This window comes from Caloenas nicobarica, chromosome 6 (genome assembly GCF_036013445.1).
Source record: "Caloenas nicobarica isolate bCalNic1 chromosome 6, bCalNic1.hap1, whole genome shotgun sequence".
Lineage (NCBI taxonomy): Eukaryota > Metazoa > Chordata > Aves > Columbiformes > Columbidae > Caloenas > Caloenas nicobarica.
Window position 1 is genome coordinate 40,970,668 of NC_088250.1, and position 19,715 is coordinate 40,990,382.

The following is a 19,715-nucleotide window of genomic DNA, read 5'->3' on the forward strand; positions in this document are numbered from 1 at the left end:
CAGGCTCGCAACTTCATGTTTTCTAGCGTTAAAGTCATTTTGGAAACAGAGTGGTTAAAGCAGGTTGGGGTCTACATGGGAAGATGTAGCTGAAAGGTTTTGGCTGACCTTTGTGGAGTCCCTGTGGTCCCAGTTCCTCAGAGCTGGGCAGTACTGGGCGGTTCGGCCAGCAAAGGCTTTTATTGCAGCTCAGCAGGTGCTGGGAGCTCCGGGTGGAAGGAGCAGCACATCCCAGCCAGACCTGTAGACAGAGCCCACCAAGCTGCAGGTGACTCCTTGTGAGTTTATCCAGTTTTGAGTGAGTTTGGCCAGTTTTCTGGAGCAAACGGGTGATCCAGAGAGTACCTCACAGTTCGTTCTTCCCACAAATTCACCCAGAGACCTGGGGTCTCCTGCAGGCTTGCGTGCAGGTAAAATCAGGTTGCTTTGATTTTTATTTTCTCTGGTTCATTCTAGAAATCTGGGAAATACCTCAGTAGATGTTGAGATGCTGGTGCTACCCCTGCTGCAGCATTGCTGGCGGGACAGGGTTTTGTGCTGGAAAAACGCAGCAAGGACTAGGCAAACCCTCTCCTAAAGCAGCTCAGAGGGTGGCAGATCATCCGTGAGCTGCAGGAGGGCTGGGGATGCTCGTGCAGAGCAGGATTTGGCCATGCTTTGTGTTCGAATAAAGGGCAAAGCTTTTGGGGTTTGTGGCCCGATTCCTGCCGCTCTGCAGGAGGGTCCCCCGCTGCTCCTTCACTCGAGAGACTTTTCCTTTCCTCCGCTGTGCTCAGACACATTTGGATGCCAACCCGTGTGATCTGGTCCCTTGTTCAGTTAGCAAACCACAGCTTTGGAAATGTGCTTTCTGCAACCAACAAAGCGCCTTTTGTGAAAGTCCCGTTTCCTAAGCTGGGGGTTCCAGTTTGCAAAATTAATCTTCACTTTTACAGGCCGTTTCAGAAACAGCATTGTTTTCTTAAGAGCTTGTGTGCTTGCACGATGTCTGGCCGTGCGAGCTGGCATGGCAAGCATTCACTGGCACGCAGTAAAGGTAGACTCTGCAGACATGACTTCACTTTTGGAACCCATGTTTGCCTTTATCACAGCCCCAGTCCAGCCCCGGCTGCAGAACAGCGGATCACAGTTTCTCCTCGTAGTAACCACAAGGAAATGTGGTTGTTCTGAGCCGTGGGGCCCCAGCAGAGCGCGGGGATTTCGGGGGCAGCCGGGGCCGCGCCATCGCCCGCTCTCACGTGCCGCGGTTCTCCTTGCAGGTGGCCTGCATGCAGTTCATCAACATCGTTGTCCACTCGGTGGAGGACATGAACTTCAGGGTCCACCTGCAGTATGAATTTACAAAGCTTGGCCTGGATGAGTACCTGGACGTGAGTATAAGCCGGGTCTACGCACCCGGGTCTGCTCTCCCCCTGGGCTGAGCCCTGCCTGGGGGTACAGGCTGGATGTGGAGGGTCCACACCGTGTCCCAGTGCCACATCTGCCCAGCTGAGCCGTAACCCTCCTTAAGCCCCGCCACCCGAGAGCTTTCGGGAGGGCAGAGCAGCGATGTGCCGTAGTCTCTGTTGAAAATGCGGTGCCTTGGCCGGGACCAGGGGCCGTGGCCTGGAGCCACCCCTGCAGAAGGAAGATCAGCTGCGGGTGACTGCAATTACACAGGGAGCTAAATTTGTAGCTTCGCCTTATAACAAAGGGAGGATGAACCGCAGTTGTCCTCGCCCATGCCACGTCCCTGACCTCCAGCCACGGCTGCAGGGCTCGTGTCGGCCCCAGCTCAGGTGCTGCCCAGGCCCACTGCATCTGCATGTACAAAAACCCTCCTTGGAGTTTTCTCCTGACAGCCATGCGTTTCCTGGCAGCCCATGGGAAATGCTCTCCTGCAGAAGAAAGCTGGTTTTATGTTTTCCCTTTTTGTAATTTTCTCTCTCCCTTTCCCTGGGAGTGCAGACACGAAAACGGTGCTCGTGTTGACAAGGGACTGATGTGTCCCTGCTGGCTTTGCTCAGCGGTAACCAGGAGAGAGGCCTTTTGCTGTCTGCAAGAAATACTTGTACATGGCAGTACCAAAGTGGATCTGGGGGATCCAGAGCTTGCCAGGGTCAAGGAGCAAGCACAGAGGAAAGCGGTAGTACCCTCTTTAGTAACAGAAGATAAGATGCTGTTTAGCATCTGAGCTCTTGAATCCAGAGAGTTTCAAAGCTCTGGATGTTTGGTCTTCAAAAATTACAGTTTATTCACTTACGACCCCCGCTAACAAAGTGCAAAGCGTTCTCCTGGGTGGTGGAAGTGGCCTGAGCTCCTGCCGCTCTCCGGTCCCACTTGTTGTCTGTGGCCCTCTTGCTGCGAAGGGCGGCCAGCGCAGGGTGACACCCTCGGCTTGGTTTTAAACTAAAGGAGGGAGATTCAGGCTGGACATGAAGAAGAAATTTTTGCACGGAGGGTGGTGGGAGCCTGTCCCAGGTTGGCCAGAGAGGTGGTGGCTGAACCATCCCTGGAGACATCCCAGGCCAGGCTGGACGGGGCTCTGAGCAACCTGAGCTGGTGCAGATGTCCCTGCTCATGGCAGGGGGGCGCTGGATGAGCTTTGAAGTTCCCTTCCGACCAAACTATTCTGTGATTCTGTGATTTCCAGAAACTGAAGCACACAGAGAGCGACAAACTGCAGGTGCAAATCCAAGCTTACCTGGATAACGTTTTTGACGTGGGAGCTTTGCTGGAGGATGCTGAGACCAAGAATGCAGCCCTGGAAAGAGTTGAAGAACTGGAAGAGAACATTTCACATGTTAGTACCAAACTGTGTTGCCTCTGTTTCTGAAGCAGTTCAGAACCCGCTCTGCACGTGGGCTTTGCCGCTGCCCGTTTCAGCACAGGGGGCTACAGCCTTTGGGCTGAGAAGTGCTTATTTTAGCAGAAGCCTCTATACTACTGTGCTTCCGTCTGGGGGAATAATCAGATATTTGGCCAGTGGAGGAATTTGGGAGATCTCAGGCAGGTAAACTCCCTGGGTGCTTTCATGGTGTATTTTGAATCTCATATTCTGCACATTTTAGTCAACAGGTGCTCTGCTTGCTACAAAGATTTGTTCGTAAGCTCTCTGTTGGCCTGATAGGAAAGTGGCAAATTTTTAAGAGTTTGCTTCTGAGCTCTTGTTGCATAAACTAGACTTATCCCAGGAGTATGGACGTAATTTTCTGTCATGTGTTGACAAAAATACTCAGAATAGAATTGGAGAAGTATTATCTCAACAACACAGCAACCGGTGCCCCCTCGCCACCTCCGCAGCCTGGTGATGGAAAAAGCCAGCAAGAGCAGTGGGGCTGGCAAAAAATAAAAATAAATCAAAAGAGCATGACGGAAAAAAAAACCCCATTTTTTCATTCATTGCTAATTGAATTAGCCTCATTGTGAGAGGTGATATTTCCAGGTTCCACCATTTCGGTGTCGATTGGTTTTGCAACATTTCCACTATGTTGTTCAGGGGGGTTTGGGGGTTTCAGATGAGACTTGGTGTAGATGAAAATTAGAAAATAATTGTATTTTAAGAGCATCATTATAGAGAGGCCTCTTGTACCTGGACAGGTTCATAGATCCAGTCCAGCCAGGTTACTTCTGGTCGTAGCTGAAGGACAATGGTCACCATCAGAGGAACCTTCAGTGGGACACTCAGTGCCCCCCGATCGCATGAACCCCCTCGCTTTCCAAAGAAAGACTTCAGAATTTGGTGGAATATCAGTAATTTACCGCATACCACTGCTCCAACATTTTGGCTGAGAAAACTACTGTTACCCACTTAAATAATCTCTTTCTCTTTTGAATGATAGTTATCCGAAAAACTCCAAGATACGGAGAATGAAGCCATGGCAAAGATTGTGGAACTGGAAAAACAGCTTATGCAACGAAACAAAGAACTGGACGTGATTCGGGTAAGGGCGATGGGGCAGCTCTGGCTGGGTGTCAGCGATGGATCTCCTGTGCGCCTTGTGTTTGGGAGGTAATGACTCTTGTAACGGGCCATGGACTTCTGTTAGCTCCCTCATTTTGAGCCTAGGCTGGATTTCAACCAGCAAGGCATCAGAAACTCTCCGGTAACGTCCAAATCGAGGTGGCATACCTACACTAAATGTTTAAAACTAGCATAAGGATTGGGACACATCATGAAAAAGCAATGATGAGGAATTCTGCACGCCCAGGTGCTCTTGCCCCCAGGTGAGATTTCTCCCAGGACTGTGCACAGCGTTGCTGCTAGCTTGGGAAAAAAACAAAATTAATTCTTCCTAACCACCAAAGACGTATGGTTTGCATCAAAGCTCATTGTAAGGTAGTGCCTGGTGCAGTGACCGTCCCATGTCAGGCTGTTCTGTTTCTGGTATTGCGTCTTGTGAAAACAAGCGCAAATTCCTTGTTTCTGCGGCATTTTCAGGAAATCTACAAAGATGCAAATACCCAAGTTCACACCTTGAGAAAAATGGTGAAAGAAAAAGAAGAAGCCATCCAGCGCCAGTCGACGCTGGAGAAAAAGATCCACGAACTGGAGAAGCAGGGAACCATTAAGATCCAGAAGAAAGGGGACGGTGACATCTCCATCCTCCCCGTCGCTCTGGCCTCCGGGATGGTGCCGGCAGGGCCAGAGGCTGCGGCTGGCACGTGTGTCACACTGGTGGCTGGAGCTGCATCTTCAGTGCCGTTGCCACCACCTCCACCACCGTTACCCGCCGTGGCAGCAGCGTCTGAGGCCGGTGAGAAGTGTTTTGTCCCCAAGAGGTGGGCTGGCCGGGAGCTGCAGGTGCAGTTCCTTGTGCTGGGGACGGTCACGGCGGCTTTACGCTGCCGTGGTTTAGTGCTACAGTTAGGTTATGGTTGGACTCAGCCTTGAGGGTCTCTTCCAACCGGAATGATTCTATGATTCTATGATTCTGTGACAAAACCACCGTCAGCCGTAATGAGCCGGCACCTGGCAGTGGCCGAGGATGCTGAGGTCCCCGCCTGTGGTCACACTCACTCATGGGTGGCTCCCGTGTTTGTCTGATCCATTTCTGAGCCCTTCAGTTGATAGAAAAAAGTACTCGCTGCTTTCATTAGGGTAGTTTCCTCCTGGGCTAATGCGCCGAAGTACTTTGGTGAAGGCTCCAACAAATGCTAGAGCCAGCGTAGTGGTGGAGAGCAGATGTCTAGTGGGGGACAAGGGTTGTGACTTTTTCCGCGTGTGCTCGTCATGTTTTGACGAGCGCTCACGGTAATACCTCCTTTTCCCTTCGTTTCCCAGTGCAAAACGGCCCCGTGTCGGTGCCGATGCCGCCGCCTCCACCGCCGCCCCCGCCGCCGCCGCCGCCGCCTCTGCCGGGTCCATCTCTGGAGGCGGCTCCTGCGGCCCCGCTGCCCCCGCCGCCCCCGCCGTCCGCACCCCCCCTGCCCGGGACAGCCTCCCCCACCGTGGTCTTCAACTCAGGGCTCGCAGGTAAAGCCCCCGCGCGTCCCCTCTGCCCGTCGCCGCACAGCGAGCAAAGGCGAGGTCAGGGTGCCGAGCCGGGACTTGGTTCATCACCTGGACGCCATCCCTTATCTCGTACTGGTACCATCCTTCGAGTGGTTTGTAAAAGGAGAGAGCGTTTATCAACCAAACGGTTTTGATTTGGTCTGGAAGAGATGGCTTCTCCAGTGAAACTAAAGCTATCGCCAAAAATATTTTTCAAACGTGATCATTTCTTGGCTTTAAGCAAGCCAAGTATGGCTTTGAAAAAAATGCAGAGCTTCGTGGTTTTGATTTCTTCTTAGAAGCTGATGAAGAAATGTCTGTGAAAAAAAACGGCAAACTTTTTTTGTGATTTTTTGGAAGGAAGATAAATTTACTGTCTGTCTTTAATTATGTTTTTATGCACTCTCTGACATATGCCAAGCAAGTGAACGCTAATTGGTATCGCACGGCTCCCCTCCGGGAAATCTCAAAAGCACGATATGAATCCAGAAAGAAGAGCTCTGATTAATAGCTTTTTTTAAAAAAAAAAAAAACAAAACAAAACAACAAAAACTGCTTAAGTATTCCAGCCTTTAAAGTTTCCTCTGAAAGCCAAAAACATCATGAAATGTGAGGGTCCCAGGGCGTGTTACCAAAAAAAAAAAGGCACAAAAGATGCGACACAGCGGAGGTTTGGGGCTGGCCCCTCCCCGCGGGTTTGGTGATGAGCTGAGATGCCCAAAGCCAGCTGGGACGGGTATTTTGTGCTTCGGGGGGTTCGGAGAGGGAAGGAGAGCGAAAACACCTCTTCTTGACATGGTGTCTGTGCTAAAAGGAGCGTTTCTCAGGGCAGGGACCTGCTGGGTCAGAGGGGGGTCAGCGAAACAACAACCCTAGCTTTTCTGACCACCACTAACATTTTTTTTCTCTCTGTTCTTTCTGCTTCCTGCTAAGACGGGCCCATCAAGCTCTTCTGTAGGTTGCTTTCTGCTAAGTATTAATATTTGCCTGTGTCCCCGCGTGTCCCCCTGTGCCGTGCCCGTGTGTGTGCGGGGGCTGCCCTGGGGAGGGGGGCCCTCGGTGGCTTTGGGGACGCTGCCAGCCAGCGGGACGTGGCACCCGGGAGCCCCTGATCAAGCAAAGCACTTCAGCAAGTAATTAAGACGGGTGGTTTCTTTAGAGCCAGCCCCGAGCCGCGGTCCCGGTGACACTGAGGACACGCCACGCACGGACATCACCCCGTCGGGCTTTGTAACGGAGGAAAAAGGGGAATTTGAAGACATTTGGCTTAGCTACATCAGGAGCTGGCCCACCAGGCAATCAGCTCCCTTCCCTGGCCTCAAATAACCCAGTTAATAATCTATTCTAATATATGCACGAGTGGAAAATGTGTTTTTCATGAATGTTTCAGATGGGAAAAGCTATGTCTTTTTTTTTTTTAATTTTAGGAATTATTTTGAAGTAATCACATTAATAAGCGAAGAGTAAAATCCTTCAGTTTAGATGAGCAGAAGCTGATCACGTGTGTTCATGTATCCCAGTTGGATAAATATAATTCTCAAAATATACAGCTGCATATTGTATATGTTCCCTGTTATTCACTTACGGTTCTTTGTTTCAAGTAAATACTCTTGCCAGTAATTTATTTTTTGTGATGTCCGTGCAAAATGAGCATGAGCATGAGAGGGACGTGGACACACAACTCAATTCTTGTTTTTAAAGTGGAATAACAAAGCGAGAGAAATGTTTTCAGCATTCACCCAGCTCTGGTGCACAACAGGACCGGCCCCTGATATAGGTCATCTCTGTCCTGGCCAAAACAGACACACAGCATCCTTTGGGGGAAGTCAAATAATTACTTGCTCAAGTGCTTTGCAACCTGGGAACGTGGCAATTTTCTGAAATCGAGGGGAAAAAATCCAGCAGCTCTGCAGAGCGTGAGATATTTAGCAAGATTGCTCCTGCTGCAGGTGCAGGTGGGCAGGGGTCGGGAGCGAACACTGAGCCAAACCAAACGTGCTCCGTCCCCGCGTCATTGATTCATCATTTTAATGAACATCCTGATCTCGTAGGAACTAACAACTTCATGTTTACAGCAAGACACAAAGAAATGAGACCTGACTTACAGAAATGATTCGTGTACTTCCCAGACCTCTTAGGAATAGGAACAGTAAAGTGTCTTTCATTGCTCCAGTGCTGATTTTTGTACCTTGCTCGCAGATTAATGAGGGCAGTCTGGCTTCATTTTCTTAGCTTGTCTGTTAAGTTACTGAATCGTTTACTGGTTCTGCACAGCACAAGAAGATGAAATCTGGTATTTGAACCATGTTGAAGCTCACGGTGCTACTTTAAAAGACAAACCTGGTGAGGAGCAGCCCTGCCCCACTGCAGCGGGGCCGTTCCCTATACCAAAACCTTGTGAAAGGGGCTTTTTTGTCTTCTTGTCACCTATTCTGCATGGAGTATTGTGACACAGACCAGCTGTGCGTGCTGTTTGTCTGTCAAAGCAGCAAGATCTTTCCAGGCTTCCCAGTATGACCCCTTAGCTCTGGCCAGTTCTTCCTCTGGTGCTGAAATGCCGACTCAAGACTGCGGCCTGGGCACGTGGGGTGTTTTTCAGGGGTTAGGGAATTTGACATTTCCTCTCCTCTGCTCTCTTTAGCTGTGAAAATCAAGAAGCCGATCAAGACCAAGTTCCGCATGCCGGTGTTCAACTGGGTTGCCCTCAAACCCAACCAGATCAATGGGACGGTCTTCAACGAAATAGATGACGAAAGGATCCTGGAGGTACGACTGCTGCCTTCCGCCTCCTGCTTCTGGCCGTAATACGTGTGAATATCAGTCTTTGCAGGGATAGATTAGAATCATAGAACCAATTTGGTTGGAAAAGACCTTTATGAGCATCAAGTCCAACCATTCCCCCATCCCTGGCACTGCCCCATGCCCCTGAGAACCTCATCTCTGCATCTGTCCAACCTCTCCGGGGATGGCGACTCCACCACTGCCCTGGGCAGCCTGTTCCAATGCCCCACAGCCCTTTCCATGAAGAAGGTGAAGACTACAGCAATTATTTTGGCGAACAACTCATCCTGTGGCCCCTGGCACCCAGTAGGAAAGGTGTAGGGCAGCGTGAGCCCCTTGGTGGAGAATTAGGGATGGTAGCTGGCAGTATCAGTTATAAAGACTGCATCCCTGTTGTGTGCATTTGTTTAAAACACATCAACCAGGATGAGGAAGATGCATTTCTCCCAGCCTAAAATTGCTGGTCTGGCCTATAGGAGTCAGGCTTGGGTGGTGGCTGCATGTTGGGGAAGGAAACCTAAAGCCGCACAGAGCAGAGCTGGGTACACAGGTCTTACATGCCCATGGCTGGGGGAAGCCTGGGTGCTCACGTGAATATTTTCCTGAACTTTTGAACATAGATGGACCTATTATGGGTGGAGGTCAAGTTTCCTGATCACAAACTTGGGAGTTCGTTACATCCTGCAGCCCCCGGTTTGAGCTCTTGACTGTAATCACGGCGCCGCAGGGCTCGTACTGCAGAGCTGGTCAACGTGGGGCAGCGCAGGTTTTACTGTTTGCTACGGGAGGGATAAATAATTTTCTTTCCTTTTAAGGATTTAAATGTGGATGAATTTGAAGAAATATTCAAAACTAAAGCCCAAGGTCCAGCCATTGATCTTACTTCGAGCAAGCAAAAGATAACGCAGAAAGGATCGAACAAAGTCACGTTATTGGATGCCAACAGGGCCAAAAATCTTGCCATTACTTTGAGAAAAGCTGGAAAAACGGCGGATGAAATATGCAAAGCCATTCACGTGTGAGTAAAACACTTGTCAGCAAAGAAATTAGGTTTGAAATTTACTGTGGTTTTTGGTGAGTGGTTTTGAACTGGCAGTTGATGTAAATGTTTTTGCATCTGGATGGAGCCTTTTGAAATTCACAGAAATCAGATTCCCTTGAAATAAAATAAAAAACTTGCAGTTTTATATCACTGTATCACTTTAATGAAATAAAACTGCCACCTGCTCCTCTCCACGTATCTTCTCTCATAAAAATGGAGCGTGGCCACGGAGGGGTGGAAGGAATGAGCACGTCTTTGGAAACACAAACAGGGTGCCCAGCAGCACGTCCCCATCAGCACAGGAACCTCGTTCACACCTTCACGTGCAGGACCGCGTCCCCACCCCAGCCAGGGCCGCAAGAGCAGGAGTAACTTCTGAGCATCTTTGTAGTTTCTCATGACTCGGGCTCATGCAGCGCAGGAGGCAGAGGTCACGTCTTTGGCCGCTTCCTCCCTTCTTTTCCTTTCCATCATTTTGCATAGAGCCTTTTTCGTAACACCACTCCTTCTGGTTGGGTCCCGCGCAGGTTTGACCTGAAGACGTTGCCGGTGGATTTTGTGGAATGCCTGATGCGGTTCCTGCCCACCGAGAATGAAGTGAAGGTGCTGCGGCTGTACGAGCGGGAGCGGAAACCCATCGAGAACCTGTCGGACGAGGACCGCTTCATGATGCAGTTCAGCAAGATCGAGAGGCTGATGCAGAAGATGACCATCATGGCCTTCATAGGCAACTTCGCGGAGAGCATCCAGATGCTGACCCCGGTGAGGGGGGGACAGCCCCTGGGGACATCTTAATTTTTCTGAGACAGAGAGGAGGTTTGGGTGTTGTGGAGTCATCGTCAGTTCTCACAGAGACAGAACAAGAAACAATTATACAAATAGAAAAGTGGTTTTCTAGCTGTACTTTCATATATCAATAGCTGAAATCCCAGGTGCTGTTTGTACCGCGAACTGCTCCGTACTGTCCTATTTCTTTGCTCTGCAGAAATTTAAAACTGGTTTAAATGAAAATCCAGTTGTTTGTATCATCAGGAAAAGTTATGATCAGTCCATGGGCTCTTTGAAGCGTGTCCCATTCAGCCTGATGCATCTTTCACACTCGTCGGGACTGAAACGTAAATACGCTTTTACCAGCCACATCTGAGTGTGGTAAATTCGCGGTGCAAGCGAACTGTTTGAAATCCTGACGTGTCAGGGCAGGATAACATTCCTGCTGGGGCCTGTGGTGTGGAGGAAAAACAAGAGGTTTTTCTTTCAGAATGTGAGTGTTTAGATTTTAATTTTACTCTTGGGTTGGACATGCATTAACCAAAGCTCTTCATGTGTTTTGCCTGCAGCAACTTCACGCAATAATAGCTGCATCAGTCTCAATAAAGTCATCCCAAAAGCTGAAGAAAATACTGGAGGTAGGTCTGATTTTGGAAAGGTTCAATAGCTCAACCACTCACTGGTGCATCCCCTCACGTGCACTGAGATGCTGACATAGCAGCCATCCTTCCAGAGCTTTCTGACGTGCCGGGCGTTTGTCCCGAAAATTCACGCTCTGTTCCATCCCGGCAGATAATCCTGGCTCTTGGAAACTACATGAACAGCAGTAAACGGGGAGCTGTGTATGGATTTAAACTGCAGAGTTTAGACCTGGTAAGTAAACCAGAGGTGCTCAGGGCTGTGGTTTTTGGGGAAAATGTGTTTCACGGACACGGCAAGTGGCTGCTGGGGACTCGGTCGGTGCTTTCCAGGCGGGGAGGGCAGCTTGGGGCGTGAGTTTGCTTTGCTTATTGTAGTTTTGGGGGCTGCTTAGTTGAAGGCAGGTGTCTTCAGAGGCTCTGCAGACCATGGCTTGAAAACCACCTGCTAAACACTTAAATGAGAGTTTGCAGCCGTCCCTATCAGACGGAGGAACACCAGGGAAGGTCACTTTGCTGCACTCTGCTGCTCCTCCACCCAGAGGCCTCTTTGCCTTCTCTCCCCAGCTCCTGGAAACAAAGTCGACGGACCGAAAGCAGACCCTGCTGCACTATATTTCAAACGTGGTCAAGGAGAAGTACCAGCACGTCTCCCTCTTCTACAACGAGCTGCATTACGTGGAGAAGGCGGCTGCAGGTACCGTCACCCTCCTGTGCTTGGCCGGCGGCGGTGGCACACGTGCTACGGGCACCTCAGTGGGGAATTGCTCTACCTGTGGGTTCAGGCATTTGCACAACATGTAGCATTTTTGTTTTATTCCCTAGTGTCTCTTGAAAATGTCCTCTTGGATGTGAAGGAGCTGCAGAGAGGCCTGGATCTGACAAAGCGCGAGTACACCATGCACGACCATAACACGATGCTGAAGGAGTTCATTCAGAACAACGAAGGGAAGCTGAAGAAACTGCAGGACGACGCCAAAATAGCCCAGGTATTGCTTTATTCTTGGGGCTTGGCAAGGGGGCGCGAGTGACACCGTGAATAGCAGCATGTCACTGCAAAGGACGGGCTTTGATGTGCATGTGAGGAGGAGAAGGTGCAGCAAGGTTGGGGATTTGGTCCTGAGTTCAAGTTCTAGATGTAGATCAGAGAATCACAGGATGGTTTGGGTTGAAGGGCCCTCCCCAGGCCCCCAGTGCCCCCCCTGCCATGAGCAGGGACATCTGCACCAGCTCAGGTTGCTCAGAGCCCCGTCCAGCCTGGCCTGGGGTGTCTCCAGGGATGGTTCAGCCACCACCTCTCTGGCCAACCTGCGCCAGGCTCTCACCACCCTCCATGTAAAAAACTTCTTCATGTCCAGCCTGAGTCTCCCCTCTTTTAGTTTAAAACCATCACCCCTTGTCCTATTGCACAGGCCCTGCTCAAAAGTCTGTCCCCAGATGTGCTGCTCTGAGCCAAGGGTTTCACATGCAGAGGACATCTCCACCCTTTACACCGAGTACTGCAGTAGTGGGTGGTGAGTTTATCTTGAAATCCGTGCAACACAGTAAATCTGTGCTTTTTGTAGGATGCCTTCGATGATGCTGTGAAGTACTTTGGGGAGAATCCCAAGACAACACCACCCTCGGTCTTCTTCCCAGTATTTGTCCGGTTTGTGAAGGCCTACAAGGTAAATGGAGTATCTCTTTTCTCTTCTCTCCTCTCCTCTTCTCTCCTCTCCTCTCCTCGTCTCTTCTGTTCTCTCCTCGTCTCTTCTCTTCTCTCCTCGTCTTGTCTCATCTCTTCTCTTCTCGTCTCGTCTCGTCTCTTCTCTTCTCTTCTCTTCTCTTCTCTTCTCTTCTCTTCTCTTCTCTTCTCTTCTCTTCTCTTCTCCTCTCCTCTCCTCGTCTCTTCTCTTCTCTCCTCGTCTCTTCTCTTCTCTCTCTTCTCTTCTCTTCTCTTCTCTTCTCTTCTCTTCTCTTCTCTTCTCTTCTCTTCTCTTCTCTTCTCTTCTCCTCTCCTCTCCTCGTCTCTTCTCTTCTCTCCTCGTCTCTTCTCTTCTCTTCTCTTCTCTTCTCTTCTCTTCTCTTCTCTTCTCGTCTCTTCTCTTCTCGTCTCTTCTCTTCTCTTCTCTTCTCTTCTCCTCTCCTCTCCTCTCCTCTCCTCGTCTCTTCTCTTCTCTCCTCGTCTCTTCTCTTCTCTTCTCTTCTCTTCTCTTCTCTTCTCTTCTCTTCTCGTCTCTTCTCTTCTCGTCTCTTCTCTTCTCTTCTCTTCTCTTCTCCTCTCCTCTCCTCTCCTCTCCTCGTCTCTTCTCTTCTCTCCTCGTCTCTTCTCTTCTCTCCTCGTCTCTTCTCTTCTCTCCTCGTCTCTTCTCGTCTCGTCTCTTCTCGTCTCTTCTCGTCTCTTCTCTTCTCGTCTCTTCTCTTCTCTTCTCTTCTCCTCTCCTCTCCTCTCCTCTCCTCGTCTCTTCTCTTCTCTCCTCGTCTCTTCTCTTCTCTCCTCGTCTCTTCTCTTCTCTCCTCGTCTCTTCTCTTCTCTTCTCTTCTCTTCTCTTCTCTTCTCTTCTCTTCTCTTCTCTTCTCTTCTCTTCTCTTCTCTTCTCTTCTCTTCTCTTCTCTTCTCCTCTCCTCTCCTCGTCTCTTCTCTTCTCTCCTCGTCTCTTCTCTTCTCTTCTCTTCTCTTCTCTTCTCTTCTCTTCTCTTCTCTTCTCTTCTCTTCTCTTCTCTTCTCTTCTCTTCTCTTCTCCTCTCCTCTCCTCTCCTCTCCTCGTCTCTTCTCTTCTCTCCTCGTCTCTTCTCTTCTCTCCTCGTCTCTTCTCTTCTCTCCTCGTCTCTTCTCGTCTCGTCTCTTCTCGTCTCTTCTCGTCTCTTCTCTTCTCGTCTCTTCTCTTCTCTTCTCTTCTCTTCTCTTCTCTTCTCTTCTCTTCTCTTCTCTTCTCTTCTCTTCTCTTCTCTTCTCTTCTCTTCTCTTCTCCTCTCCTCTCCTCTCCTCTCCTCGTCTCTTCTCTTCTCTCCTCGTCTCTTCTCTTCTCTCCTCGTCTCTTCTCTTCTCTCCTCGTCTCTTCTCTTCTCTCCTCTTCTCTTCTCTTCTCTTCTCTTCTCTTCTCTTCTCTTCTCTTCTCTTCTCTTCTCTTCTCTTCTCTTCTCTTCTCTTCTCTTCTCTTCTCTCCTCTCCTCTCCTCTCCTCTCCTCTCCTCTCCTCTCCTCGTCTCTTCTCTTCTCTCCTCGTCTCTTCTCGTCTCTCCTCGTCTCTTCTCGTCTCTTCTCTTCTCGTCTCTTCTCTTCTCGTCTCTTCTCTTCTCGTCTCTTCTCTTCTCGTCTCTTCTCGTCTCTTCTCTTCTCGTCTCTTCTCTTCTCGTCTCTTCTCCTCTCCTCTCTTCTCCTCTCCTCTCCTCTTCCCTCCTCTCCTCGTCTCTTCTCTTCTCTCCTCGTCTCTTCTCTTCTCTCCTCGTCTCGTCTCTCCTCTCCTCTCCTCGTCTCTTCTCTCCTCTTCTCTTCTCTCCTCTCCTCTCCTCTCCTCTCCTCTCCTCTCCTCTCCTCTCCTCTCCTCTCCTCTCCTCTTCTCTTCTCTTCTCCTCTCCTCTCCTCTCCTCCTCTTCTCCTCTTCTCCTCTCCGATCCTCTGCCTCACCTCGCCTCTTCTCTCCTCTCCTCTTCTCTCCTCGTCTCTTCTCGTCTCTTCTCTTCTCGTCTCTTCTCTTCTCTTCTCTTCTCTTCTCTTCTCTTCTCTTCTCTTCTCTTCTCTTCTCGTCTCTTCTCTTCTCGTCTCTTCTCGTCTCTTCTCTTCTCGTCTCTTCTCTTCTCGTCTCTTCTCTTCTCTTCTCTTCTCCTCTCCTCTCCTCGTCTCTTCTCTTCTCTCCTCGTCTCGTCTCTCCTCTCCTCTTCTCTTCTCTCCTCTTCTCTTCTCTTCTCTCCTCTCCTCTCCTCTCCTCTCCTCTCCTCTCCTCTTCTCTTCTCTTCTCTTCTCTTCTCTCCTCTTCTCTTCTCTCCTCTTCTCTTCTCCTCTCCTCTCCTCTCCTCTCCTCCTCTTCTCCTCTTCTCCTCTCCGATCCTCTGCCTCACCTCGCCTCTTCTCTCCTCTCCTCTTCTCTCCTCCTCTCGCCTCTTCTCTTCTCTGCCTCGCCTCGCCTCACCTCTCTCTTCTCCCCTCTGCTCTTCTCCCCTCTTCTCCTCTTCTCCTCTTCTCTCTTCCCTCCTCCCTCTTTTCTCTCATCTCTCCTCCTCTCTCTCATCTCTCCTCTCTTCTCTCTTCTCCTCTCCTCTTTTCCGAACAAAACGGCTCTTGGCTCCCTCTAGCTTTGACAAAACGTGAGCCATCCCCAACAGCACAGCAACACCAGCTCAGGGCAGCACAAATAGTTGTTCGGGGAGCATTTTCAGGGCCGAGAGACAACACGGCTGTCTGAGGCGCTGGAGGAATCCTCAGAAATTGAATTTCTGAGTGACCACAGCTGAGACTTGTCTTTTGGGGCCGGGAGAGGAGGGTTCGTGTGATTTAGGAAGGTCTCTCCCAGCCCAGTTTTGTTCAGACTGTCTTCAGAGGCAGCTGAATCGCTCCCCATCAGCTCGCTTCCTTGGAAAGCCCCATGGCAGCAAGCGATGGTGTTACTCATTTGTAATATTTCAGTTCCCGCTAGCAACTGGAAGCTCTAACCCGTGGTTTTTTTGTGATGAATAGCAAGCAGAAGAAGAGAATGAGTTGAGAAAAAAGCAGGAGCAGGCCTTAATGGAAAAACTCATGGAGCAAGAAGCATTGATGGAGCAGCAGGACCAGAAGGTACGAAACAGATCGTCTTGCAGCCAGAGCCATCGTGTTCATGTGTTTTTCCTGAGAGTTCACAAACCTCCGCTTCAGTTGCCCAGACTTATAGTTGCCTATAAATAGTCTCTGCAAGTTTTCTCCATATGAGGACAGAACCAAAACAAGCTGAAAAAATACAAGTGTGTGGTTCTGCTACTTTAAAGTCTGCAAAATTAAGAAAAACTGAATAGGCAAAATTATCTCGTCCACATTGCCATTACCTGAACTTTGTCCTGCTCTGGCCTCGGCTCTGTCTAAAACCCGCTTGGTGTTCGGTGTGTGGAGCCACCTGTCGCTGACAGGACAAGGACCCATCATCCTCAGACCCTTCCTTTAATAGGAATTTTCCTGATGTGGGATTTTTTTCGGAGTTTGGATTTGCTAGAGACAGTTTCCCCTGGCTCTCAGATGGCCACTTTGTTGGCTGGTGCTGCTTCCTGCAGCTGTTGCTGGGATCTTTAATCCCAGCCCAACTTTTCCCTCAGAGGAAAAGCCTCTTCTCCTGCTTCCCCTGATGCTTTTCAGAGGGAAGAGCTTGGAGCTCCAGAAGCCTTGGAAATAAATTACAAACCTAAGAAAGAAAAAGCTGCCTGGCCGGAATAACTTGTGACCCTGCCCGTGTTCTCTGCGGGACGTGAGCTCTCCGCACACCTGCATTTTCCTAGCCTTGCAAATTTGGGCAAAAAAGTGGCAATTACTGTTTGCTGATGGGGATCAGCTGGTGTTTGACGTTCAGGGCTGCTGGAGGTGGGTTTTTACAAATCCTTTTTTCTTGGCTTTCAGTCTCCTTCACATAAAACAAAGAGGCAGCAGCAAGAGCTGATTGCAGAGCTCAGGCGGCGGCAAGTCAAGGATAACAGGCATGTGTACGAAGGGAAGGATGGTGCTATTGAAGACATTATAACAGGTAAACACCTTTTGTTCCGTAATCTGAGAGGCCATTTCACAAAGGATAAAAATCTGTATCTGCCTAGTAGTTATCGCAAGCGCTTTGTGTACTTAAAAGCGTGACTCGAGCACAGCTTAGGAAGTTGTTTATATGCTGGGAATCAAATATAGAACCTTTTGCTCATGCGATGTAACAAATAAGCCCCGTAACCTGCCTGTCCGTGCCCCTCGGGCACACGCTCTGGTTCTTGGTTCTTCTCTTTGCGCACATCGGGAGTTACTCGGTCCCTCCTCCTCCGAGTAGCCGGTTCCGTGCTGGATCTCAGCAGATGCTCCGGTGGGGATGTGCATGGCGGGCAGATCTTCCCCAGAAACCCATTTTCCCCATAAATGGAACGAATGACGGGTGTTTTAACATTATTAAGAGCCTTACATTTTCATTAAAATGTACTAACAGCAATCGCATCACATTATTGCCCAGCCACGGCAGTTCGGTTAGTCAGACCCAAACAATGTATGACCCTAAACTGCTGCTGGTTTTACTGCTTCTCCTTTGGTCGGCAAAGTCCGCACCGAACCCCAGCCCGAGGGCGAGGGGCAGAACCCCCGGGTGTAGCCGGGACTTTGGTGCCAGGATTTGCTGATAAAAGGAGCCGCTTTCTAAACTGCATTTTGCTCAGGACTCAGAGCAGTTTTAACCTGGGCAGCTGCTCTGACTGCAGTGCTGTGATTTCACCGCACGTTCTCCAGCCGTGCTGCGGAAGGAACACAGTTTTAACGCTTTGGTAGCTTTATAGTGATTTGTTTCCATTTCGCAGAAGCACAAAAAAAGGTCTTTGGGCAGGATTTCCTTGGCTGCTGCTCCTGGGTGGTTTTCAGAGCAGTTTTTCCTGTGGGAGGGCAGGAGAGCTGTTTTACGTACAGTGAGGAAGGCCAGGGAATTTTTTGCTGATTAGATGACAGTTGAAATGCTTGAAGCTTTCACAAGCTTGAAGCTTTCTTTTTAACCTTAAGAGCTTCCTAAGATAATATTCTTTATTTAAACGGCAGAGTGGCTACAATATCTAATCTATCTACAAGTCCTTTAGTCTCCTGGAAGCTTGTTTAATTGGTAAAATGATTCTCCTGCTCTGCAGGAGAAACAGACTGTGTAGCAGAAGCCCATCCACATGCCAGACTCAAATTAAACATTTCCTGTGGTCCTATGCCTGGTATTTCCCATTTTGGGCTCTCTCTGAGGACCTCGAGCTATTGAATAATAAAGGTTGGGCACAGAAAGTCAGGTAGGACTTGGGTATGGCCCGTGAGGTCTCTGTCAATGGTGTGGAAATAATCAAAAGCGTTATTTTAAATTGGATAGTGTTGTTTTAAATTGGGTAGTGCCAAACGGGGAAAGCTCCGCTGATCCGGAGCAGAGCATTAACAACTCTCCCTTTTCTGGAGGACGTTTAGCAATAGTCTCTCAAAACGACTTGAAACCGATGTAAAAATAAGAAATATTTATTCAAAGACTCAGAACACCCTTGTTGCCCAAGCCTGCTGGAGTGGAGGGCGATAGGCAGAAAAATAGGTGTAAAATCATCCCTGGGCATCCGTAACCGAGCACTAACATGTACTAATGCGATGGATCGGCTTCTGACGGCTGTTTGTCTGTCTGTTTGGCTGTTATTCCCATGCAGTGCTGAAGACTGTGCCCTTTACCGCTCGAACCGCCAAGCGGGGCTCTCGGTTCTTCTGCGAACCTGTTCTCACTGAGGAATTCCATTACTAAACTATTCCTCTTTCACACCTGCTGCTCTTAGCCAAAAGAAAGGTTGCTGTAGATTTTTGACCCTTCCCCGTTTGTACGGATCTCAGCCAGGACCATGTGAATGTCGAGTGTATAGTGACGTCCAGCGTCCACCTCAAGTTGTATTTCTGTCACCTGTGTTGCATGTTCTTGTGTTCCAGTGACTTTTTATTCCATCCCATCGACTTTGGGCCTGATGCTTTTGACCGAATTTGCGTTTCAAAGGCATCTCTCCCTCTCCCGACGGATGCCATAGAGCAGCCGGTGCTGGCAGCAGATTTGGGGCAGGTTTCCAGACTGAGGAGACCAAATGCGGTCAAAAAGTGACGGTTCACTTGGCTTTTCTATGGCATCACCCACCTGTGTGAAATGCATGTAACACCTCAGCTGCGTGCCAAAGCAAAACCTCGGTCTGCATAAACTAAGCGGGACTTTGTGCCTCGGAAGGGTTGTCTGTAACTACGTACGTGCTCTGCGAGGAGGGATGCGGCGTAGACCTTTTAACCAGCATGTTTCCTCTGCATGTGAGACACGGGATAAAACGACTAGAATAAAAATCTCCTCTCATTCGGTCACGTCTGTATTTAACATTCTTCAGTTCCATGCCAGCTTTATCTCAATAAAACCAGAGGTGTTTGCTGAGCGCTGGCCGGTTCCAGGGCGCTTTGCGCAGAGCTGGGGTTGCGCTCGGCAGCATGTGAACCGGGGGACGGGGGGACGGAGCTGGGGAAACACTCAGCGACCTGCCGGCACGGCAGAAACCCCGACAAGGAAAAGCTTGACATGGAACTGAGCCATTTCCACCGCGTGGGCGCGTTTAACCCGCATGTCTCCCACGCTGTTGTCTTGAATTAAGGGCTCAGCGGCTTAAGAAGACAACAGCGTCCCGCCTCCGCGGTCTGTATTTTTACGAGTGCTTCTAATAAAATCGCAAACTGTAATCAGCTCGACGGTTATTTGCTCTTTCGAGTTAATTGCTGTAGTCTCTTCCTGGAGCCAATGTTCAAAGCAGCTTGGAGTGTGGTTGTGGAGGGCGCGGGCGGCCCGGCCCCTCCTCTTGTTTCTAACCCCGTGGCCGTGTCCCCGCTCCGCTGGCTAACGCGCCTGGGATTCAAACACCGAGTTGACTTTGCTCTTCATTTTCCATCCCATTTTTTTACTTAACCATCATTTTGTCTTCTGTTTTGTTTTCTTTTCTTTTCTTTTTTTTTTTTGTTCTATTTAGCCCTAAAGAAGAATAATATCACTAAATTTCCCAATGTTCACTCGAGGGTAAGGATTTCTTCTAGCACACCGGTGGTGGAGGATACACAGAGCTGGCAAGCATCACTTTTTACTTGGCTTCCTCCTCTCTCTGTGCGCCAGGCAGCTGGGGGTAGATGTGGCTGAGTGTAATACTGGTGAGAGCCCAAAGCCCGGGGGAGACCCGACCCTTGATTTCCACCCTCTGCAGGATCCACACGCTGGTGACGGTCTCTCTGTTTGCTCCGTTTTGGCCCTTTTTTCCCGCAAGTTTAGCCTGAGATAGACAGTCTTGTTCCCAGGTTGTTCCAGCCCCAG

General features: G+C 49.6%; 1 protein-coding gene across 5 annotated transcripts in view; it reads left to right on the forward strand.

The window, feature by feature from the left end:
* The window catches only part of FMNL2 (formin like 2), a 133,384-nt gene that overhangs the window by 109,955 nt on the left and 3,714 nt on the right, over positions 1-19,715 (forward strand). Inside the window, exons 11-26 of one of the 5 annotated variants that reach the window (XM_065637502.1) lie at positions 1,260-1,370; positions 2,633-2,782; positions 3,822-3,923; positions 4,421-4,736; positions 5,264-5,455; positions 8,115-8,239; positions 9,070-9,272; positions 9,824-10,058; positions 10,634-10,702; positions 10,857-10,937; positions 11,270-11,399; positions 11,528-11,691; positions 12,268-12,369; positions 15,356-15,454; positions 16,262-16,385; positions 19,381-19,427. In XM_065637502.1, the coding sequence (XP_065493574.1) occupies positions 1,260-1,370; positions 2,633-2,782; positions 3,822-3,923; positions 4,421-4,736; positions 5,264-5,455; positions 8,115-8,239; positions 9,070-9,272; positions 9,824-10,058; positions 10,634-10,702; positions 10,857-10,937; positions 11,270-11,399; positions 11,528-11,691; positions 12,268-12,369; positions 15,356-15,454; positions 16,262-16,385; positions 19,381-19,427 (2,250 nt within the window). Of the gene's footprint in view, positions 1-1,259; positions 1,371-2,632; positions 2,783-3,821; positions 3,924-4,420; positions 4,737-5,263; positions 5,456-8,114; positions 8,240-9,069; positions 9,273-9,823; positions 10,059-10,633; positions 10,703-10,856; positions 10,938-11,269; positions 11,400-11,527; positions 11,692-12,267; positions 12,370-15,355; positions 15,455-16,261; positions 16,386-18,045; positions 18,163-19,380; positions 19,545-19,715 lie in introns of those variants that run through there. The other 4 variants (XM_065637501.1, XM_065637498.1, XM_065637503.1 and 1 more) reach the window with 4 other exon arrangements.